Raw genomic sequence first — 24,822 nt, forward strand, 5'->3', positions numbered from 1 at the left:
TGATTCGGATGAGGCCTATGTGGATTCGCAGGTATGTGTTCATGGAAGGGATACTGTTCTGTCCGACCCACCTGCACCAGGGGTAGAGCCCACTATGGGGATGTCAGTATTGGTAGGTGCGCCTGTGTGGTTACGGATGCAGGGCCACACTACGCAACATCTGATCCTGTTCCTGGGCCAGCAGTTCAGAGGGGAAATGCAGTCCTGCAGCCTCAGGCAGTGCCGACACAGCAAGGCGCAGTTCGCCTTGCCCCAGACAGGTGTGGTCCCCGCCAACGCGGTGGCCGTCCGCCACCAGGCAATACCGCATGGGAGCAATCCATTTACGGTATGGCCAACCAACAGGCAGCATCATCCGAAATGATTGCTCAGGCCATGGAGAGGGTGGCCACTTCCATTGTCCCCCCAGAAAGGCAGATGGAGCTACTAGAGCAGGCAACAGACTCCATTTGCCAATCAGTCGGGGAGGACATGTTGGCGTCCAACAGGGACAGACAGGCGGCCCTGGACAATCTGAGGGAATCAATTTCTATAGATGCCCAGGGACAGAGGGAAGCCCTGAGGGGAGAGGTCCGCCACCTCAGGCAGACGCTTGTGGACCTTGAGGCTTCCACTGTCACCAGGACGGAACAGCTGCTGGAGCGCATCACCCGTACGCTCTCAGCAGAGATGCAGGCAACTCGGGCGGAGGTCCGGGCAACACGTCGGGTGTTGCATGGGGATCTCCGCACCATATCCCTCCAGAACGAGGCCTTCCAGGCCCGCATGCTTGCTGCCATGGAGGACCAAACTAGGGCATTGCGTGGGCTGCCTCCCATGGCACCACCACCTCCTGTGGCAGCAGCAGCAGAGGTTGAGGAGAGCGAATCCAGCAGTGAATCTCCCACTATTTAGTAGCCGTGCAGGCCATGAGCCCATGGAGGTGTTTTTTTTTCGCAACATTCACGCAGGTGACTGTTGGTGGGCACCCTGTCCTCGGACCTCCTGGGTGGCCTCCCCCACACCCCCTGGCCCACACATGGCCATTTTTGATTTTTGATTTTTTGTTGCAGTGTGTTGCCTTGTGTGGCTCCCGTGGGCATCCACTGTATTCCGGCTGGGCACATGCAGGCTTGTCCTGAGTTTGGGTTAGATGCTTGGGTCAGTGAGACACACACCCCTCCTGCTTCCCGTTTCCATGGGCTTGCAAAGGGTGTGCCCAAGTGACAGTGAATTACACAGTGACGTTGGACTCCCATGAGCTGTGTGGGCACTCTGTAGTCAATACTGTGTATACATTCCTAGTGCATATTGTTGTTGTATTGTGCACTGCATGGTGTATTGATGTGTGCTTGTGCATCCATGTCTCCCTCCTGATTTGCAGGTTCATTCCTCATGTCTTCACAAGGCCGTCCACTTTGGAGATGGGGCTCATGTTGTGAGCAGTGGCCTTCCAGATGTGCGTGGCAACAACACTGTACAGTTGGAGGTGGTGGATGTGCTGGCATTCTCATGTTGTAAGACTACGTATCCTTTGCCTTAGTACTGTCATGTTTATGCTGTCGATTGTATTGTGGTAAGTATTTGGTCATGTGTGTTGTTGTTTCTACATTCATGTGGGCATATTGTGTGTGGCCAGTTTCCATTAGGGACACTGTACTTTGTGACACGTGTCATGTTTGGGGGATGACTTTGTTTGCTCTCACATGGCATGTCATGCCATGGTGTGTTGGGTGGCGGTTCTGGGGAGGGGTTGGGTGACATGCACTGTTGTCATGTTGTGTCTTGCAAGGGGGTAATGATTTCAGCAGCATAGAAGTGTCTTTTGAACACAGCATTGGTGCTTTTTGTGTAGTTTGGGAAGCACACAATGGAACACTTCCAGATGTACAATCTCAGGCTGGTATGGTTGTGACAGTTGACTGTCCATTGACACATCATAATTGTCAGTAACAATCATCATTGTCAGCTGGTATGTGCCAGGGCTGTGTGCACTCCACAGGGGTGTGATTTTATGTGAAGTAATTAGCCAAGAGCTGCGTACGGGCTGCCTCACCCCGTGCTCTTCCCCCTCCCATGCGCAGTGGGCATGCATGTGGTTGGGGATGTGGGGGCACCACCATGTCCACGGCCAGGCCCCGGCGTGTTGCAACGTTGTGCAGGACACATGCTGCCACTATGATCCTGCACACTACTGGGGGAGCGTATAACAGCTGCCCGCCAGAACGGTCAAGGGAGCGGAAGCGTGACTTGAGCACTCCGAATGTGCGCTCCACGATGCCCCGGGTTGCAATGTGGGCTGTGTTGTATCTTACCTGGGGTGGGGTGGTGGGGTTCCGAATTGGCGTCATCATGTGGGTGCTGAGAGGGTAGGCACTGTCCCCTGGCGAGGTGGTGATGGGTATCATCAGTGGGGTTGTGACATTACTCAGTATCTGACATGCATGCATGCGCAGTGGCATTTATACTCACCGAGCAGCCATGTATCGCCATGCCGCCCAGCTTCTATGTCCCGGTTTAGGGTAGACATTCTGTAGATGAAACTGTCGTGGGTGGAGCCTGGATAGTTGGCGTATACTGAGGTGATGATTCTCTTGGCATCACATACTACCTGGGCGTTGATGGAATGCCAGTGCTTGCGGTTTCTATAGATGTGCTCAGTTGCCCTGGGGGACGTAGAGCCACATGGGTGCAATCAATGGCACCTAGCACTTTGGGGAATTGTGCCACCCTGTAGAAGTCCTGGGCAACAGCCTGCCTTTCTGCAGGTGTTCTGGGCAGGTATATGTGCCTGCGGACTGATGGGCGTGCAGTGATGATGGCCAAGACCTGGTGTAGGCAGCGTGACTGCGTGGCCTGTGACACCCCCCCCACTATGGCACTTGTCCGCTGAAATGATCCAGTGGCCAGGAAGTGCAGTACATTGAGGACCTTCTCCAGGGGGCTGAGTGCTTGGGAGCACAGGGTGGTTGATGTGAGGTCATCCTCCCACTCACTGACCAGGTCGAGTATTATGTGAGGTGGAAACCTGTACCTCCCATACACATGGTCATCAGGCATCCCAAAAAGGCTGGTTCTGGGTGTAAAAATTCTGGCCCGGACTATCCTCATCCTCCTCCTGCGGTATCCCACGGCCACTGCTGCTAGGAACGGTATGTTCATCCTGGCGTCTGAGCTGGTTTGTTGTTTGCGTGCACTTTTATGCTGTGCGGGTGGACGTACGCCTACTTCCTGCTGGCGTACGTGTTTCCGGATTGGCCACGTTCGTTTCCATGAATACGTGTTGTAGGCGAGCGTGTAAAACTTCCCGCGCAGCCCTGGAATACCCGCACCCAGCCCAATCGCGTGTGGTACTTCTCACGCACCCCTGAAATACACGTACCCCGCTCCCACAGGCCCGATCGCGTGTGAAACCACCCGTGAACCCCTGAAATACACGCACACGCTCCCCCAGGCCCGATCGCGTGTGGAACCACCCGTGAGCCCCTGAAATACACGCGCCCAGGCCAATCGCGTGTGGAACTTCTCGCGCACCCCTGAAATACACGCACACACTCCCCCAGGCCCGATCGCGTGTGAAACCACCCGCGAGCCCCTGAAATACACGCGCCCCTTCCAATCGCGTGTGGAACTTCTCGCGCACCCCTGGAATACACGCACACGCTCCCCCAGGCCCGATCGCGTGTGAAACCACCCGCGAGCCCCTGAAATACATGCACACGCTCCCCCAGGCCCGATCGCGTGTGAAACCACCCGCGAGCCCCTGAAATACACGCACACGCTCCCCCAGGCCCGATCGCGTGTGAAACCACCCGCGAGCCCCTGAAATACACGCACACGCTCCCCCAGGCCCGATCGCGTGTGGAACCACCCGCGAGCCCATGAAATACACGCGCCCAGGCCAATCGCGTGTGGAACTTCTCGCGCAGCCCTGAAATACACGCACACGCTCCCCCAGGCCCGATCGCGTGTGAAACCACCCGCGAGCCCCTGAAATACACGCGCCCAGGCCAATCACGTGTGGAACTTCTTGCGCATCCCTGAAATACACGCCCACGCTCCCCCAGGCCCGATCGCGTGTGAAACCACCCGCGAGCCCCTGAAATACACGCACACGCTCCCCCAGGCCCGATCGCGTGTGAAACCACCCGCGAGCCCCTGGAATACACGCACCCAGGCCAACCGCGTGTGGGACTTCTCGCGCACCCCTGAAATACACGCACACGCACCCCCGGGCCCGATCGCGTGTGAAACCACCCGCGAGCCCCTGAAATACACGCGCCCAGGCCAATCGCGTGTGGAACTTCTCGCGCACCCCTGCAATACACGCACCCAGGCCATTCGCGTGTAATACTTCTCGCGCACCCCTGAAATACACGCACCCAGGCCATTCGCGTGTGGGACTTCTCGCGCACCCCTGAAATACACGCACCCAGGCCATTCGCGTGTAATACTTCTCGCAGGCGCAGCCCTTTGCGATGGTTTGGCGATCTTGATGGCTTTTCCTTGCACGAGGGCGTTCTTGGGGCGTAACTGGCGCTGATGCAGGGTCGCTGCGCCACGTCTGCTTTTGGAGGTGGGAATCCATGAATACGCTGTGCGCGGAAATTGATTTTGTCGCACGCGGCTGGCGCAGACATTCGCACGGGCACGCTGTGCGCCAGCCGCGTGCGACAATTTTGGGGGGAATTACATGAATCGGCCTACTAGGGTCACTGCCACTGTGCAGAGAGGAAATGCAGCTCTGGTTCTAGGCAAATCAAGAAGGAATCTCTCTATCAGCAGTTCACATAGAAGAGAACTCTACGGCAGACGCTCTGTGTAGGCAGAACAGTCTCCCACGAATGGGAACTAGCTTAGGAAGTCCTTCAAGAGATCTTCGCCCTTTGGGGAACCACTCGAGTAGATCTGTTCACCACCAGTATCAACCGGAAGTGCAATTAGTATTTCTCAAGGGAATTTCCCCCGAGAGGAGCTCTAGGGGACGTGTTTGTGGTGGACTGGAGTTTCCACTTCTGTGCGCGTTTCCTCCAGTCTCCGTCATTCCTCAAATGATCAGGAGGTTGAGGAGATTCCGGAAACCCATGGTCCTAATTGCCCCGGACTGGGCCAGTTGAACGTGGTACCCGGATCCTCTAGACATGTCCATCTGTCCTCCGATGTGTCTTCCGCAAAGAGAGGATCTTCTCTCGCAGAAGGGAGGTCAGGTTCTCCATCCGGATCGCGGGACACTCAACCTTCACGCCTGGTTTCTGAAAGGTTGAGATACAAGGATTGGGACCTCCCGGATGATGTAATGGAGGGGTTGCTTTCAGCCAGAAGGCCAGCAACAAAATCTTTATACTGCTGCCGTTGGAACACATTTTGCAGCTGGTGTAGGGAAAAGAATATTGAACCCTCCTCATGTAGTACACCGATGGTGTTATCTTTTTTGCTATATTTGGCAAATTCAGGTCTTCAAGTTGGCCCAAATAAAGGGTTACCTCGCAGCGCTGTCAATCTTCAAGCGCACTGCGGAGGAGCCTTCATACTTCAAATTTCCCATAGTGATTCAATTTCTGAAAGGGTTAACTAAGGTTCCCCCCCACACCTTTTCAAGTTCCACTGTGCAACCTTAACCTAGTCTTGAAATTTCTAACCAGTACTCCATTCGAACCCCTTAATTCCTGTTCATTAAGGTTCCTCACTCTTAAAACAGTCTTTCTAGTGGCTTTTTCTGCCAGAAGAGTGAGCGAATTACAAGCTTTGTCTTGCAAACCTCGACATACAATCTTTCACAAAGATAAGGTAGTTTTCCAAGTGAAGGCGAATTTTCTCCCAAAGATGGTCTCAGAATTCCACATCACACAAAAAAAAAACGTACCCCCGTTTTATCCTCCTCCCCATCCAGGGAAAGAGGAAGAGAGATTGCACAGGCTTCATTCAAAGCGTGCCTTGAGTTTTTACATTAGCAGACTTGCAAGCAAGCAGACCAATTGTTTGTGGGGTATGCAGGGCGCAGGTTAGGTTTACCTATAACAAAACAGACCATCTCAAGATGGATTATAGTAACTATTATAGAATGCTATAAATTGGCAGGAAAAGAGCTCCCTCAACACCACAGTGCTCATTCAACCAGGGGTATCTCAGCCTCTTCAGCTCTCCAAAGCGGAGTTCCAATTAGACATATGTGCGGCTGCCACATGGTCATCCGCACATACTTTCACTAAATTCTACAGTCTTGATTACTCCTCTAGCCAGGAGACAAGATTTGGAAAAGCTGTGTTGCACTCTGCGCATCTTTAAAAAGAAACATTTTGTTTTACTGCCGCCTCCTCTACACGCTACTTCTATGGGAGTCTATCAAAGATAAGGAATACGTGGGAGGACACAATCCATTCGAAGAACAAGTTACTTACCAACTGTAACGTTCTTTCGACTGGATGTTCCTCCCACTATTCCTTATCGCCCCTCCCATCCTTCCCCGCAGTAAAACTTCCCTTGTAGTTGCAGCCTACGCTCCTTTAAGGTCATTAACCATTTCATACAAGGCAAAAACAGCACCTCAAAACGGAACTGAGCAACGGACGCTGCGTGAGACTATTTATACCGATGGTGACGCCGGCGCCGATACAGAGACCTTCGAAGGACACACTCGAGGGACGTTGAGGCGCAGCGCCCTCTACTGTGATGTTTTCTGAGGCCAGCAAGCTGGAAGTGGAGTTATCAAAGATAAGGAATACGTGAGAGGAACATCCAGTTGAAAGAAAGGTACAGTTGGTAAGTAACTTGTTCTGACACAAACACTTGCGCACACCAGAAACAGACTAATGTTAAACCTGTGTACCTGACAAGTCGCAACCCGAGGGTCAGGCAAAGTCAGGCGATTAACTTGAACCACGCACACCTGACTGCCCTTACTTTTCCCCACAGGGATAAAAGGAAGAGCAAGTAAGCACAGTATGAGAAACCCAAACACGGCAGACAGCACATTGAGACGGTTAACATGCAGCAGTTCAATAGAAGGAGAAAGACGGCGGGACGCGACAGTGTTTCACGAGGCGAGAAGTGACCTTGTCTTTTTTTATCCTGGGCCTGCGCAACCTTCGTGGAGGAGAATCAAAGACTGCGAACAATAGCAACAGTATCCTGCTGCAGATGTCAACGTTACACGGGGCAAGCCTATGCTGATAAGGCGGAGCAGAGGAGACTCCCGCGCCGGGGTACCGGCCATGACTACAGAAGAAGCTAAAGCCAAGCGGTTCATCACAGCCGGTGAGTCGAGAGGAGAATCGGTAAGCACCAGGCTCTGTTGAGTAGGAATCGCCAAATGGCAACTTTTGCAACAAAGCAGATGAAATATAATTGAACTGTAAAGAGTGTGAAGGGGAGGCCAGCTGCAGAGGGAAAGCGGCACCATGTGTGTGCTAACTCGAGAGACTCTGGTTGAGACCCATATGAGAAAAACTACAAGTATCAAAAGGCTGAGGGTCAAGCAAAATCCCTGTACAATCGAAAAACTTTGATCTACAAGAACTGTGAAAGAACCGGAAGGAAATCCCACAGCACCTGAACATTGAGAAACCAAGGGATTGAATCCTGTTAGTCGAGAGGAGTCAGAGCCCGACCGAGGGAAATCCAGGGTGAATCTAAAACTCAATCCTGGCAGTTGAGAGGTCCGAGCCCAAACGAGTGAGATCCAGGGGGGATGTAGTCACCAAAGGGCTGGCAGTCGAGAGAGGCCAGAGCGAGGGAGATTCGGAGTTAAGCTATCGCCCAAAGTTTAATGAGAAAAGAATAAGCGATGCAAAGAAATACTACTGGGAAACAGGTGAAGATATCCCCCAAGTGCTAGCAGTCAAGAGAGGTCTGCACCCGGCCGAGGGAGATCCAAAGGGTGAAGCTTTCATCAAAACTTTGTGGAAAACGATACGAGAAGGGTCAACCCAGAAGAGGGGGGACCCATGAGGCGGAAGTAATCGCCCTATTTGAACTTTGGAATACAATTGAGAAGGGTCAGTCCGGAATAGTGGGACCCATGGGTGAATCGTTATTACCTTAGCAAACTTTAATTTGTTAAAAGATCTTTTGTTTTTGTTTAAACACATCAGGCCCCGAAGGCAAAAGACTTTCAGAGGAAACGAGACTTGGCCATCAGCGGTCCTGAGTACTGCCATTGGAACTGTTTTCTCGCGCTGTAGAAGTTCAAGACCATACTGTGCTCCAAGCGCCAACCTTATCCCGTGCTCAAACTGTGGGGAAGGGAGAACCAGGCTACTGCCTCATGACTTACCATTTGAGAACACTTCTTTGTTTGTTTGTTTATTCGTTTGTTAAGCGCACCAGACTTGTGAGTAAAAGGGCACAGCAATAAGGAAATACAAAACTTACATAGTTACGTATACACAGGTTACAATATTTACATATAGCAAGATATACAGTTTTTTACATGAATACAGGATATATACAATGTGCAAAATAGGACGAAGAAAGGAATAGCCGAAGAACTTAAATAACTGAATGCTAGGCACTGTACAGAAGATAAATGTGCCACGTGGGGCCCTTTGTAAGATACTGGCACCCGAATGGATCACAATGCACAAGGTCTTCAGAAATTAATGCAGAAGTCAATGTTAATACAGTAGTATGCTGTTACCGCAGGAGGATCAAATCACTATAGAAGTGGGCAAGTCCTCGAGGGTGATGGGAGACTAAGGATTCGTAGCAGTGATATGTTTTATTAAATTTTTCCTGAAGTGTGAGTAGGGTTTGTCTGCTCTCAGCTCCTGAGGCAATGAGTTCCAGCTTTTGGCTGCCTTAACAATAAAGCTATTACCCCCGATGGTGGTGAGCTTGTATTTTGGGATAGTCAGACAATTCGTATTCTTTCTTTCTTGAAACCTAACCCTACACTCCTTGTATTTAGTGTATGGAATTGGCAATCGTTTTTTTTTAGTATTGGCCACTAGGACTGCCTTATTATCATTTGATGGTCGACACCTGTCCCCATTTTAGATTTAGGTTAGGCGTTTTTTCCAACCTGCATTCCACTTTCATTGTTCAATAAACACCCTTGAACTGTGATCATTTGTGTCTGTCTTATTTGTTGTCACCATGATTTTCTCACAGTACTAACTTACACCTTCTGTTTTCATCTATGGGAAAGGTGTTTTTGTAGACCCTACTCCTTTTTTAAATACTACGTTTCTATTTTTAAAGTACTGTGGATATTTCTTAATACATTAATCGTATATTTTCAGTACATTTAATGTGTGAACTAAGCGCATAGTGTGCTCATCTGTGATTGGCTGTACCTTCCACCAGCCATTTCCTAAGTGTGAATCTATACCACACTGCCATGTTTACCTTTGTAAGTGTTTGGATTACTTGGTGGAAACCCTACATAACTACAAACTGTTGCTCTGCTTGAACTCCTCACCAGAGAAATTAAGAAAAACCTAAGGATATGGCGGTGGAGGTGGGGGGGTTGGCACGTATTTCGAGGTAGTCACAAAGCCTGGCAATGAGGCATATTCTAATTGTCACTCTTGGAAATGTACAATGTGGGGGAACTGTTGTTAACGGTAACTAAATTTGAATGACCTTCTACTGATAATCAACAGTGTAATTGCTGGTCAGCTAGGTTTTTAATTCAGAAAATGACTGTGCCATGACAAAGTATTTCTGTGTGTCTTATATAAATAGGTCTTGTAAGGATGAACAATCCTGGAGCTGTAATATCACAGAGTGGGACCGTGATTCCATCCAGCTTGCCAACTAGCACCAATGCAGAGTTTCCTCCAAGAACGGTGCGGCCTCCCTCACAATCAGGTACAGTAAAATATAGTTTGGTAAGCACCTGCAAATGCACTAATGAATTTGATGAAGTTCTCTTTGATCTTCATTCATTTTGGTCTTCTGCTCCATTTTCTCTGTCCCCCATTAAACCAAACTAATGGGACTGCCCATCAGTGTGGGAGGTGACCGACACCTTTGGATCGTCTTTCTAACATGGATTTCTGATTTAGATATAAATGTGCTAGTCTCCCTCCTTCCCCCGTATCTTCCTTAGCGCTATCTTGTAATTTTGTACTTCAAACTTCAAAGTTATATTAAATAATGAGCACACTTTTCAGATGATCCAATGTTGTACTAGGAGGCATGGACAGTAACTCTATCTCCTTTTCTGTATTAGACGGTAGTAAAAGAATGATGTTCTTTGCGCGTGAGCACAACATATCTTGTACTCTGGTAGTACAGAGGAGCAGTTATGAAGAAAATACAATAGAGGTACAGGGTTATGAGATCTTTTCTATCCCGGTACGGAAAGGCCAGAGGGGTAGACAGCATGGGGGCCCTGATGATTTTGGTAGAGGCAGCCCTTAACTGATATGTCGAGGTGCGAGAGACCGGATCACCTGATCGCCAACATCTATTGGGCCACCATTTTTTACTATATTTTACTCTTCAATATATATAATAGACTACACAAATCCCAGCAGCGTAATATGATGGATCTATTACAGGTCTTGGTTTGTAAGTGGGAGGATTTTGACCCAAGGAAGGTGCACATTATAGCATTAGAGGACTATGGGAAGAAAAGTTTGTGGGCAGGGCTATTTCATCCCTTGATTTGGCCTTCCCAAAAAGAGTGCATTTCGAAGCTATTGATACTGCCCACGTCATTTATGGGTTGAAGCTGATGGCCTGTAATGGACGCTGTGAGCTAGAGCAACCAGACAAAGATACCTATTACGGCCAAAATGGCCCGTCGATTGATTATATTTGAATGACTGCCTGGCATTGGAATACGGTAGAAAACCTCAAAGTTGTGGATCAGAAAGAGAGCGACCACAAGCTAGTATCCTCCACTATCAGAATACCATAAAGATGTGCACCAAACCATGCAGACAGTACTAGTTCAGCTATTGAAGTGGTAGGACATGCAGCCAAACAATCAAGTGGGTTAAACTTGAAGTTCCAGAGCATTTGTCTATAATGATATCTACCACACGGTTTTGGGTAAAATATAAATTATATGTATGATGGATTTAGTAGATGGAGAAATCATCCTAGAGTTTGATGCTCTGGTCAAATGTTTATAGCCCTTAGTACCGCACTTTAGCCATTGACAAAAAAGCTAACGTTAACGAAGGAAAGCTGGGATGACACAGAGTGTAAAACAGCTAAAAATCGTTTGGTAGCCTGTTTAAAGGTTGATAAGTGTGGATAAGGTTGAACTACGTCTATTGAGATCCAACTATTAGTCCATATTGAAGACGCAGAGTCCTTTGAGAGATTGAAATGGGATAATCTGAAACGGGCTGTTGAGGAGGTTGGCTCACTAATACTTTGGAGGCTGGTTTCTAGTAAGGAGGCTTCGAGAGAGGGAACCCTATGCTGCAGCATAGGTGCAGATACTTGGCGAGCTCATTTTTCTGAGCTATATAGGAATACTCTAGATGGCCAGGATGCTGGGCCTCAAACCTTGGTAGTTACAATATTAGGGTTAAATACACATGAGTTAACCTTTCAATTAAGTCTTGGAGAAGTAAGGGAGGAAATAGCTTCACAGAAAGGGGGGGGGGGAGGTCCCAGGGATGGATAACATACCAGTCGACTGGTTTAAAGAATAATTGACAATCTCGGAACCTGTTTTGTGGTGTGTTTTTAATGCTATCATCAGAATTAATTTTGTTCCCACCTCCTGGCGAAATGTTGAAATTGTCCCCATTTATAAAAAGGGAGGCTGGGAGAGCCCTGGACATTACAGACCTATATCCATCTTGGATAGTTCAGGCAAAATATTTACCAAGAAAAATGTGGGTATGTTTTGCCCAACTGTGCCGCCTGGTTTCTAATCTTAGTTTAAATTTTTTGTTTAGGTTATTATAGTACTCTTTGCCTGTCGCTCCTTTTGGGTGCTTTAAGGTATACTCAATCCTTATAAAGAAAGCCAATGTTCTGGTGCTTGTTAATCTGCTTAGAATCGCATGCTGTGCATATGGTCCGACATCCAGTGATAACCGCAGAGTATTGCATCTTGTCTTTCGGGGACCGAAAGGGGACGTCAGCATAGGCCTGTCTGAAACACTATCCCTATCGTGACGTGTGTAGTACCCAAAATCCCTCACGCGCCGAGGTCCCTCAGATTGTTTTTTCCTCCCAGATAACTGGTCGCCCTATAGCGGAGCTCTTCATGAGACATTGTTTATCTTACCGAATTGTCGGTTTTATTCCCCGTTAAGTCACTTCGCCCATCAAGAACATCTTCGATGAAGACTACGGGGGAATCGTCTACGGCTGTGGGTTCCGGCGCCTAAGATCCGGCATTCGGACTTCCACGTGGTCGGGCCTTCTGGCCGGCCTACACAGTAGGGAGAGTGGGCTCGGGGTTGCCATACTGTTATGTCTTTCCTCTTTTCCACTGCTTTCCCTTTTGGTCTGGTCACCCTTCCCTTCTGCTATGGAAAGGACTCCATTTAGATTCTGCCCTGTGTGCAGGGTTAGATATCCGTGGAAAGACGAGCACACCTCGTGTAACGCTTGTCTCCCCCTAGAGCACGACGAGAGGCGGTGTTCGGCGTGTAAACTCCTTAAACCTAAGACCCTTAGGGAGCGCCGGTTAAAGCGGTGGGCCGCGTACGGCATGTCACGCATGGAACCTCCTTCCCCTGCCGCGACAACAGCCGAAAGTGACGGGGGCACGTCAGATGACCAAACGTCCAATGCGGACGTTATAGACCTTGAGGCGGACACTACTAGGGCCGCCACGCCCGTCCCCGACACTTCCAGGCTCGACTCCGGTCTTGCTACAGGGAACACACCCGGCGACAGGGGGGTACAATCGCACTGCACCAAGCACACAACCCAAACGTCGAAGAAGGCGAAAGCGCCAACGGGCCCGCTGGAAATGTGGGTGGTGCACACGGATCGGTCAGGTCCGAAGCCTTCCCCACATCCGAGGCAGCACATGACGACTGGGCATAACAAACATAACAAGGGCGCTACTTCCCAAAACTCACGCGCCGAAGTTTCAGAACAAGAAACTTCGACGGATTCCAAGGGTTCCAAGGCCCGTACAGGCCTGAGAACTACGAGTAGGCCTCTACCCGAGAAGCCATCCGCTGGCCCTTCTGGAGCCGCGGAAACATTTTCACTGCCGACTCATCATCTGAGGCGTTGTCTCCCGAAGATTCGGTCACTATCCGTAAGAGCATCATTAGGATTGCTACGGCGGTGGGCCTAGTTCCAGTTCCGCCCACAGTTATGGGCCAATCCGCCGAGTTTTACACAGAGTTGGAAGACTATCCCGAAGACTCTTATGAAAGCCAGGTACCCCTCTCAAGCACCCTGAGGAGATCCTCTCTCAACGCCTTAGGGCCGAGAACACGGTTCCTACTCAGCTAGGTCCATTTGGGTCATCCAAGTGGACCACGGAGCAATTCGAGGGGTGTATGGATCGGCTGGAGCAGTTTTTCAGGACTTCTGATCTACCTCCGCCGAAAAAAGCTCGGGTAGACCCTAACTCTCAAACACAAGATGTCCAACACCTAGACGTCCAACACCAAGTTGACTACCAAGAAGATGTCCAGATGGACACGTATAGAGACATCTATACAGAAGAAGAGGAGTCCTCTTTTCTGGACAACTATGGGGAAGATCAAGGAGCAACGGACAACTGGGAGGACACCCAGCAGGACGATCACAACTCTGATATCGTTTGCCTCAACTCTTCCACATCCACCCCGATTCAACAAGCTTCCCTGGTGGATGATCAAATGGCTTTCAACAATATTTTGAAAAAAGCAGCAGAATTCTTTAAAATTGCCACGCTTGAAGCCTTGCCCGAACAAGATTTTGCGGAGGACATTATTAATGAAAAGCCTCCGGCAAGCCAGTCTATCCCTCTCTTGAGCTCTGTAAAGAGACGGCCGGCCCCTTCCTTACTCACACCCGCTCAGACTAGGGCTGTGAACCCAAGGGTCGAAAAACTTTTCCGACCCTCCCCCACCGACCCGCTTTATATCGAGGGGCACGCAATCCCAGACTCACTGGTGGTGACCAACACTCGCAAGAGAGCAGGGGTTCCCCTTGCCACGGGAGAGTCACCCCCGAACAAGGAGTCCAAAGTGTTATATGCCTTAGGCAAACGGGTTACGTCGGCGGCGGCCTATACCGTCCGGATTGCCAATAACACGACGTTACTAGCAAGCTACGTCGACGCCCAATGGAACCTACTCCAGGAAGGCCTTCAAGAGGTTCCGGAATCAATCTGAGCCAAGCTTCTCGCCATTGTCTCGGAGGGCAAACTTGGCAATCAGAATGTGGTAAAGAATACCCTGAAAACCGCAGAGACAGCAGGCAGGTCTCTCGCACAGGGTACTCTCCTAAAGAGGCACGCGTGGCTGTGCACGTCGGGCTTCAGGCCTGAGACCCAGGTATCCATTATTAACAAACCCATCGAAGAGGCCAACCTCTTCGGTGGTAGATGATGCGTTGGAGACAGCCAAGAAGGAGCACAAGACTATTAAGTCGCTGCACCAAATTTCCCAGAAACCCTCTTCACAGAGGGGCAATAATTCTCGGCGGTCCTTTCGAGGACATGCTTGCGCCGCTCAAAACAATTTCGGCACGGGCAACTTCAACTCAAATCAACCGGCTGCAAGCCCCACTTACTACCCCCAGAGGGGTCAGAAGCGTGGAAAGAATAGAGGCAGAGGCTCCAATTCCAGAGGAGCGTCAACCTCGGGTCAGAAATGCCCACCAAGTCCAGGTCCCCTCCCATGTCTCCCCAGTCGGGGGGGCGATTAACCTCTTTCCTCGAGGCATGGGAGGGGATAACTTCAGACCAGTGGGTCTTAAGGACGGTAGCCCACGGTTACTGCATGGAATTCGCCCGATCTCCACAGTTCAGACTGCCGAAACATCGACGCCTTTCACCGGAACATCTGCAGATCCTGATCCAAGAGGTGGAAGCGCTGCTTGGAAAGGACGCCATAGAAGCCGCCTCGATTCTTCAGGTAAACGAGGGTATCTATTCAGTGTACTTCCTTGTACCCAAAAAGGATCGCACCATGCGTCCTGTTCTAGACCTGCGCCCAGCGAACAAGTTCATAAAGCCCCAGAAGTTTTGCATGGTAACACTGCAAGAGGTGATCCCATTGCTAAAACAGGGGGACTTCATGACAACAATGGATATGAAAGATGCATACTTTCATATTTCAATGCTGCCAGCGCACAGAAAATTCCTAAGGTTCGTGATTCAGGAGAAAAACTACCAGTTCAAGGTACTCCCCGTCGGCATAGCCTCGGCGCCAAGGGTGTTTACCAAGGTCCTGGCAGTGGCAGCGGCACACCTGCGCAGACTTTCAGTTCCAGTTTACCCTTACCTCGACGATTGGCTTATCACAGGGGACTCGTTCGACGTTTGTTTTTCGAACACCCAAAAAACAGTGGACCTACTGTTCAGCCTGGGATTTTCTATCAACGAAAAGAAATCCAGCTTAGTCCCCAGCCAAGTAAAACAGTTCCTGGGGGCTCTAATTCGTACGGAAGACGGTCTAGTCTTCCCTTCCAGTGAGAGGGTTCAGAACATGCTCTCTCAGGTTCCTCGGTATGTAGCCAGTTGAGGTGACGGTACGCAAAGCTATGCGTTTGCTAGGGATGATGGCATCATTTATATACTTGGTTCCCCACGTGCGGCTGCGCACGAGTCCCATGCAAGAGTGGCTCAATAGCCAGTGTTGTCAGGCCAGCGGACAATGGGAAGATCTGATGTCTCGCCAGCCCTCATTCTCTCTCTGCGGTGGTGGTCGAGGGAGAACCTTTTGAAGGGGAAAACCTTCACCACCCCTGCAGTGGAAGCCACTCTCACGACAGACGCATCTCTCACGGGGTGGGGGGCTCACCTGCTTCAACAGACAGCGTACAGAGTTTGGTCTCCTCAAGTAGCGTCCAACCATATAAACCTACTGGAGCTACTAGCAGTATTCAAAGCATTGAAAGCCTTTCAGGAGCAACTGCAAGGGAAGACAGTGCTGGTCCTAACCGACAGCACAACAGCAATGTATTACCTGAACAAACAGGGGGACACTCACTCTCAAGGGCTATCCAAGCTGTCCCAAAACATCTGGATATGGGCTCTCAAACACAAGATGTTCCTGATATCCCAACATGTTCCAGGGGGAACTCAATCTTCTGGCAGACGTACTCAGCAGAGATTTTCCTCTGCCAGAAGAGTACGAATGGTGACTGCACAAAGACATTGTATCCAACGTCTTCGCAGAATGAGGTTTTCCAGAGATCGACCTGTTCGCTACTCAGGAGAACGCCCAATGCCAAGATTACACCTCCAGGTACCCCCAGAACCGATCTAAGGGGAACGGTCTCTAGATAACTTGGTTGGGGAAATTTGTCTACGCTTTCCCCCCCCCCCGACTCCCCTTCTGAACAAGAAAGTGCACAAGATGCACCAGGAACCAGTCGCCATGATTCTGGTGGCTCCCATGTGGGCCCGCTAACCTTGGTTCGCACACCTGATGGAAATGTCTCTCTCCCCACCAGTCAAGCTGCCCTGCCCGTACAACATGTTGTCTCAGGACAGGGGGGAGACTCTGCACCCATGCCCACAAACTCTGAATTTAGCAGCCTGGCTCCTGAGGTCATAGTTTGGACATCTGCAACTCCCTCAAAGATGCATGGACATACTGAGGGAGGCAAGAAAACCTAACACACGTTATTGCTATGCCAGCAAATGGAAACGTTTTGTCATCTGGTGCAGTTCCAAAGGCGTCAATCCCACCGATTGCTCGCCTTCACACATTGTGTTATAGCTAACCCATCTGTTGGACTCTGGGTTAGTCTGCAATTCCTTAAAGGTTCACCTAGCGGCGTTGTCAGCCTACACCACGTCACAGCAGAAGGTGTTGTGGTGGAAAATACCTGTGATTAAAGCCTTTATGGAAGGGGTTAAAAGAATTTATCCCCCCATCACTCACCCAGCCCCTGGGTGGGTTCTAAATGTGGTTTTAACTAGGCTCATGGGACCCCCTAAAGCTCCTCTGAAACACCTGACTTACAAGACAGCCTTTCTAGTAGCTATCACTTCTATCGGAAGAGTTAGCGAACTACAGGCCCTCTCGGTTTTTGACCCCTTTGTTACAGTCCACAAAGATAAGGTAGTTCTGCGCACACATCCCAGATTTGCGTCGAAATTTATTTCGAAGTTCCATGTGAACCAGTCAGTCGAACTACCCATGTTCTTCCAGAGACCTATTAACATGGCCGAAAGAAGCCTTCACACACTAGATGTGCGCAGGGCAGTCATGTTCTACATGGATAGAACTAAACCACTGAGGAAAACTAAACAATTCTTTGTTTCAGTGGCAGCTGGTAGAGAAGGGGACCCTATCTTAAAATCAGCAATATCAAGGTGGATTGTCAAATGCATCACACTGTTACACTCTTGCAAAGAGAGAACTGCCCTTCAAGCCTAGAGCACATTCTACTTGAGGCACTGGGGCATCCATAGCATTCATTACAAATGTTCCCCGAGAGTCCATTTGCAAAGCGGCAACCTGGAGTTCTGTACACACCTTTACAAAACACTGTTGCCTAGGTCTGATTCTCAGGTGGAACAAGCAGTACTAAGACATCTTTTTTCGACTGTTCCTTCTCACAACCCACCTCCAATCCCTGGGTACTGCTTGCTAGTCTATGCACAGCATGTGATTCTAAGCAGATTAACAAGCATCAGAAGACATGCATTACTTACCGTAAAAGCATTTCTGATGATTGTATCTGCTTAGATTCACATGCACCCTCCCTCCCTGCCTCTCCGCTCGGGGTGGAAGGAACATAGACTTCTTACTACTTTCTCTCTTCATGTACTCACTCACTATAGCCTTGGGCTCCCTCATGGCAGAAAAAATACAATTGGAGGGACCTCGGCGCGTGAGAGATTTTGGGTACTACACACGTCACGATAGGGATAGTGTTTCAGACACGCCTATGCCGACGTCCCCTTTCTGTCCCCGAAAGACAAGATGCAATACTCCTTGGTTACCACTGGATGTCGGACCATATGCACAGCATGTGAATCCAAGCAGATACAATCATTAGAAATGCTTTTACGGTAAGTAATGCATGTCATACAGCATGCCCCAAAAAGAAGAGCAGCGCCATGCTTCCACTCGTAGTCAAAGATTGAATTTGTGTGTGGGCATTTTACTATGCACAATGCCCATTCACAGATTTGCCCATAAGTGACACGTGTTTCGTCCTACATAGGGCCTTTCTCAAAATTGGGCTACTTGTATCAAAAAAAATGACAAATAATTGAAATGTTAGCAAATGCATAATATTCCATATCCTTCCATTAATCAAATGTAGTTCATAGAACATGGTCATTAACAGTGGTTGACCCAAAAAGAAAATCAAATGAATTCATGGTAAACCAATAAGTGTGTGATCACAAACAATTTTGATTAGTGCTGTGAGAAACCAGAAGGTGTCTCGCCCACTGGTCTCTGAGGAACTGTCATCTAGGTGACCAGGACACAACCATCTTTTTTAGATCCAGTTCCTGGGGGTGGACCAGTGCAGGAGGATCACCTGGGTGAGGGGTCCTTGCAGTGTGGGAGTGGGACACCAGATGGTGAGACGCGGTATCCCTCTATCCTGTAACACCTTTACCCCATCCCATCAGATAAGATGCATATGAACCCTGCCCCCTCAGACCTCCCTTTTCTTGCACAAACACTTTCATACGTACAGCCCGCTCTGAGAGAAAACAGACTAACACCCGAGCAGTATACCTGACGTGTCCCAATACAATGGTCAGGCAATTGCTGCCCATCACTCACACCTGACTTCCATTAAGCTTACCCACATGGATAAAAGGCGGGGCACGAATGCACACTCTAAGCGAGGAAAAGCACACAAGGCAACACAAGTTCGAAGACGGCAGCTGAACGAGTGAAGAAAGATGGCAAAACAGGGGGAGATCGCAAGGATGGAAGTTCCCTTGACCTTTCCAAAAAGAAACCGTTACTTTCAAGAACCCTCGATTAGAAAGCATAAGACTAGGAAACCAGGCTGAAGAATCCTGTATTGTGTGTCAGATACCTGGGGCCCTTCTGCGTCACTAATCAAGGTGGGGAGAATCAGTAGCCACTGTGGTACCGTCCTTGGCTCCAAGAACAAAGCAGCGTCCGTGAAATCAACACAGCCGGTGCGTTGGGGAGACCAATACAAGACCGGTCTGTGTTGAAGCCAAGGTTGCAAGCAGTGACATTGTATGGCGAGCACTGGAAGGAACATTGTTAAAATGCGTGTGATAAAAGATGCGAGTAAAGTAAAACTGCTGATGAGTGTTTGAGACTTGGATACAATACCTTTTGATTGTGGTCCAGCACCGCGTGGGTGCTCAATCGAAGTGCTCTGTAAGGTGTCCAACTCAGAATTGTGAATCAAAGTGGTCATGCGACTAGTAAAGCAAAATCCCACGCACAGTTGAAAGTCTTAGATTGCGATGTAGTAAAGAAAGTTTGAAAAATTAAATAAATTTGGTCCGAGCCCGGCAGAGGCAGACCAATTGAAGGTTTTTTTTTTAAAGTAGGTTTGAGCCCAGCGGAGGGGCACCCTGGGTGAATCACCCTAGAAGTTGAGCATAGTAAAATCATGAAGAGAAATGCCCTCTGAAATAAGTGACTTTGAATGGCAAAGAGACTTTGATACAGAAGGTCCGGATACTGAGATTTTGAACTGCATCCTTGTGCTAGAAAAGCCAGAGTATGTGCTAAGCTTGAGTGTGCCACCTTGTCCCGTGCTCAAAACATGGGAAAGGTAAGCTAATGGCGCAGCTATCCTGACATATTATTTCTTGAACACTTTTCTTTTGCATAACATTGTTTCCCACACCATTTGTATTTAGAAGTAAGGATTGGCAATAGGTGTATTACTATAGGCTTTTATTTTGCCCAGACTCTACTAGGACTGCATTCATTATTATTTGATGGTCGTAGCTTGCTTCCATCTTTAGATTCAGGATTAAATGGGCGCTATTCAAACCCAATTGGAGTTCAATAAACACCCTTGAACTGTGATCACTTGTGTCTGCCTTCACTGTTTGATACCATGCCTTCCTTACAGCACACAGAAATTAAGGGTTGCTACAGGGAGGATTGTAGGGTAACGGAGGTATTGGAGAAAACAATGCATTTCATTTTTTTTAAGTTATTATGAAAAAAGAACACAAGGAAAACCCCCAAAAACTCATCAGTGATAGTCTGGTTTGATGGTCTAAATCTAGGTGCCTCTTATAGTCCTCAAAAGTGTACATTTTACTGCTGCCTACTTTGTAAACGGTTAATGGTATTTGGTCCTTCGATGCCAGAAAATATTTATGCATGCATATGTGATAATGTATGCATAATTTATCTGAGTGGAGCAGTTTCAGTGCTATTCTTTAGTGCCAAATTAATGTCACTAGGGTAAGGAACCCTAAAGTATGCATGAAACAATATTATTATAAATGTTTCTAGCCTGAAAATCCAACATGCATGCTCGCCTTGTTGTTCAAATATCAGTCGACAGACTCAAATGAGAATGGTTCTGTAGATACAAGGGATAGTTCCCCTGGCCCTGAAAGATTAGGTAAATTTAAGTATATGCATTTGCTATGGTTCGTGTGTTCATTGGGTGAACTATATATAACCTTTTGGTTACCTCTGTTATGACATGATTATATTTGCACAAAATTGCCTAACTATGGTTGTTGTAAATGTATTGAAAACTACTGCTACACTAGCAGCAGCCTGGTGGTTACATGGATGCTCCTATGGTTACAATATCTAACAATAAGAGATAAGTGGAGTGGCTTACTGACGTCTGGATTCTACTCCAACATTATAGACTAAATACAACTATGGAATCCAGCCGTCTCTCTCCTATGTCGCCTTTCTTATTCCCTACAGAGCCCGGTCCATGGACCAAATAGTTACTGAGTCAAAAGATGATGGAAAAATATTGTTCAATTTATTAACGAAACATTTACTATCATCTCATAAACATACATCAAAGATAAAAAAATGTGTAAAATCTTGTGGACATTTTCTAAAAACCAACAGTACAAATATGTTAAACTGTATAGAGGTACCTTTAACACCCCACAGAAACATCACTGCCTATACAAATCTAACAAATACAATTTGTGACAGACAATATCCCAAATAATGTGCAAAACAAAGCAATGGTAAGTAGCATCTTGGAATCCTTTAATCAGGAGTTGTTCCAGGAATATTAATCTTGGTTTAGGCGAAGTCATTTTCTACCCCAATATCTCCTACTAGGGTGAACACAAAAACTCAATAAAATATTATCTGGTTCCACTACTATTTATGGTGCCTTACAAAACCCAACATGTTTCGTTCATAGATTAATTAGCATCACTTCTAGAACTTCATCAGGGGATCAAAAGCGCCCCGTGAACACATCCTCAACTACAGTTGTTTGCTGTCGACCAACATCAGTAGGTATGTAGCCAGTCAGCTGCTGTTTCCCAATACAGCACATCAAACCTTGATGTGGAGCGGAACCACCAAGAAACAATGGCACAAGGTGAGGGAGAAAAAAAATACAAGAACAGTCATCAGAAAACTCATTTAATACTGTATGCTGTTCATCTACATAGGCTATCATTCTCCTAAGTAAGACTTACCATTAGCAACAAGAGTTCACTGTCAATCTTGAGCCTGGTAACGGGGGGACAGAGTGGAAAGAAGAAAAATGAGACGGAAGAGGAGTCAATTCAACGTAAAATACTCATCACTACACACTTGTGTCGGTGGGCTTTAACCACCTAAAAACTGTAGTCATGTTCATAGATCAACAATGTTATCTTCAAAGCGCTAAAAAACAGCGCGAGAGATCAGGTAAAGCTAACCATGATCTAGTTCCAACACTAATATCCAATTGCTATTAGAATGGACAATGCCTAATGGCTATGATTTGCAGTAGAGCTTTTCCTTCAAAAAGCCAAAATACCCTCAAGTAGTCATATGCTTTGTAAACCATTTGTACCTTCAGTAATGCTGCATAAGTCACCGACACTTGATTGTCAACCAGCCTGTTCTAATATTGCACGCATGTTTGTCGATCCTTATTGCCAACTCCAAACATGTATTTCTGAAATTACATATAACGGATCGCCCGAACCGTGTTATTGCAGACTTAAATGTGGCCTAGACACGATCTAACCATCTAGAGCGTACGTGGATCAGGCGAAATAGGCCACTTACTGCGTCTCTGCCTTTCTACGCAGAGAATGATGGTATGTCTTGCTTCCTTCCTTGACACATACTTCTGGTGTGAATGTAAGCGTCTCTACCCTGATGTAATGTTGAGCCGAAGAGCGTCGCGTCAAATCACGTGATGGCTCCTGCATCATGGTCGCGTCCAATCACGTGATGGCTCACTTGTCAAGGCTACCGGCGACACGCCCCGCCCACCATTTTACCCTGGGATCCTATACGGAGCCTCTAAGTTTCTCAAGTTTAACGACAAGGAAATGGGGTAAGTAGAAGGATGGCAATGCTATGCGTTTTGATGAGAAAGAAAGGAACATTTCTCCAAATGAGCCCAAAGAGGGTGAGTTAATTTTACATATTTCGTTCTTAAATACATCTATCATGCGTGTAGGACCAATGTATGTTTAAATAATCTGTTCACCTAGGCAACAAGAGACCCTACCAATTTACATAAATCTAATGTTGCTATTACTGAATTAGCTGGTCTATAACAAGGGAAAAGGGGAGCGGGGGAGCCCCACTTAACCTGACTCGAGCATGATAGAGAATGGTTTAGTAAATTAGGTATTATGCTTCCAATCTACCTGTTCATTCAATCCTAATTCAAAGGATTTTGTTAAGAAAATGAGCCATTGTGGGGCGCTGTTGCGCACTGTTAAAATGGCTGCCTGATTAGTGAGCTCCCGCTCCGTCTCAGAATCCTGTTCTAATTAATCCTTTTCGCACCGGGGTACAGACTCGCTAGAGCCCCGTCCTGCGACCCTGTAAATCCTAAAATGCCGCACTGAGGGACACTGAAGCTGTGAGGACCAGAAGTTTGGCCGGCCTCTATTGCAGACGCGAGCTGCCTAGGGGCTCCATGAGGAAACAGCCTGAGGCCGCGGTCGCAATCCAGCGCCGGGCCATGAGGGGGGTGGGGTCTGTTGACTCGGCCCACGCCCTGTGGCCGGACACATTGTCCTGGAGAGGCCCCGGCCGTGGGGGAGAGACGGCGCCGAAGCCAAAGCGGCGCTGCTGCAGCAGAGCCTCGGGGACCCCGCTTGTCCTGCGGCGCCCGCTGGTGGGCGGCGGTACAGCTGCGCCGCGTGTGACACTGGGACCGGGCGGAGCGGCGACCCGTCCCACACCCGGGGGAGAAGTACTACTACGCCGGCAACGGGTAAGAATACCCTGCGGTTCGGTGTTTGCGAACATACAAATCATCCGAGCTGCTGCATACCGACGATTGAGGCGACCCCTGTGGGGGGTACGGCCCGGCCCTCCCTGAACATCGGCGGTTGGTGCCTGTGGCCACCCTCGCCCTCCTGAGTCGCCGGGGGGGGGTAAAACAGACGGAAATTGATGCCCGAAGTCACACGCGACCCGATTGGTCATTCCTTCAGCCCGGAGCACCATATTTTTATGCACCCTGAGGCTGAGCAGGCTCCTAGCCCATATTTAGAACTGTGCCTGTGACCCACATCTGGCCTGCACCCCCCCCCCCCCCCCCTCTGGCAAGTTGGCTGCCCTGGACGCTGTTAAGCCTAGGACACCCTTCAGAGCCAAACCATAGTGAGTGTGGTGAAGTAATACGTGGGAGGACACAGTCCACCGAGTTGACACGCCAGGAGCCCTGTGACAGGGCAGAATGTTGTGCTAGAACCCGGAGAAGGTGAACACAGGCCACGGCCAGGAAAAGAGATTGGCACAGTACATTGCGACTCGTGACATGGGTGAACCCCAAAAATCGGGTAGGGGGACCAAAACCCCTAGCAACAAGAAGAAAGGCCCTATGGATGTATACACGGCCAGCCAAACACAGCCTACCGGCGCAGATACACCTACCAATAATATGGAAACTCAGAACCCCGAGACCAGCGATAAGGAAGACAGATTAACAACAATTGTCCAAGATGGGTTTCGAGCAGTCAATACGAAGTTGGATGACAGTGTCCACCATTGGCTCCCTAAAGGCTAGGGTGGACAAAGAGAGTGCACGAGTAACTGAAGCAGAACATAGAATAAGCACCAATGAAGATGCAATTGCACATCATGATCATGATATCACCCAAATAAAAGTGGCTATGTCCAAAATGCAAAATAAGTGTGACGATCTAGAATCCAGGTCGAGACGCAACAACATCCGGGTGGTGGGTGTCACGGAAACATTCGGAAGAGGCCAAATGGAAAAACAACTTGAACAGCTTCTTAAAACAATATTTGTCCAGGAAGCATTTTCCGAACTTCCTGATTGAGAGGGCGCACCGCACGCTGGCCCCGGTCCCTAAACCAGGGACACCACCACGCACAATAATCGCCAGGCTCCTTAATTACAGAGACAGAGACTTAATCCTGCGCCTGGCTAGAGAGGCTGGAACATTACAACACGATGGAAACCGGATACACATATACCCGGACTTCTCGGCCGGTGTCCAAGCAAGTAGAAGATCCTATGAACCAGTCAAAAGACTCCTTAGAGAACGACAAATACCATACGCTCTAATGGTCCCCACCAAGATGAGGATTCAGCACGCGGGCAGGGCGCATTTCTTCGAGACCCCAGCTGAGGCCACGC

The 24,822-nt window shown here is 48.6% G+C and overlaps 1 protein-coding gene across 3 annotated transcripts in view; it reads left to right on the forward strand.

Annotated features, from left to right (window-relative positions):
- NCOA6 (nuclear receptor coactivator 6) overlaps positions 1 to 24,822 on the forward strand; it is a 1,612,994-nt gene that overhangs the window by 325,778 nt on the left and 1,262,394 nt on the right. For all 3 annotated transcript variants that reach the window (XM_069652283.1, XM_069652284.1, XM_069652285.1), the window contains exon 6: positions 9,664 to 9,789. In XM_069652283.1, the coding sequence (XP_069508384.1) occupies positions 9,664 to 9,789 (126 nt within the window). The remainder of the gene's footprint in view (positions 1 to 9,663; positions 9,790 to 24,822) is intronic.

Source organism: Ambystoma mexicanum, chromosome 3p (assembly GCF_040938575.1).
Source record: "Ambystoma mexicanum isolate Mex_15411 chromosome 3p, UKY_AmexF1_1, whole genome shotgun sequence".
In the NCBI taxonomy this organism is placed as follows: Eukaryota; Metazoa; Chordata; class Amphibia; order Caudata; family Ambystomatidae; genus Ambystoma; species Ambystoma mexicanum.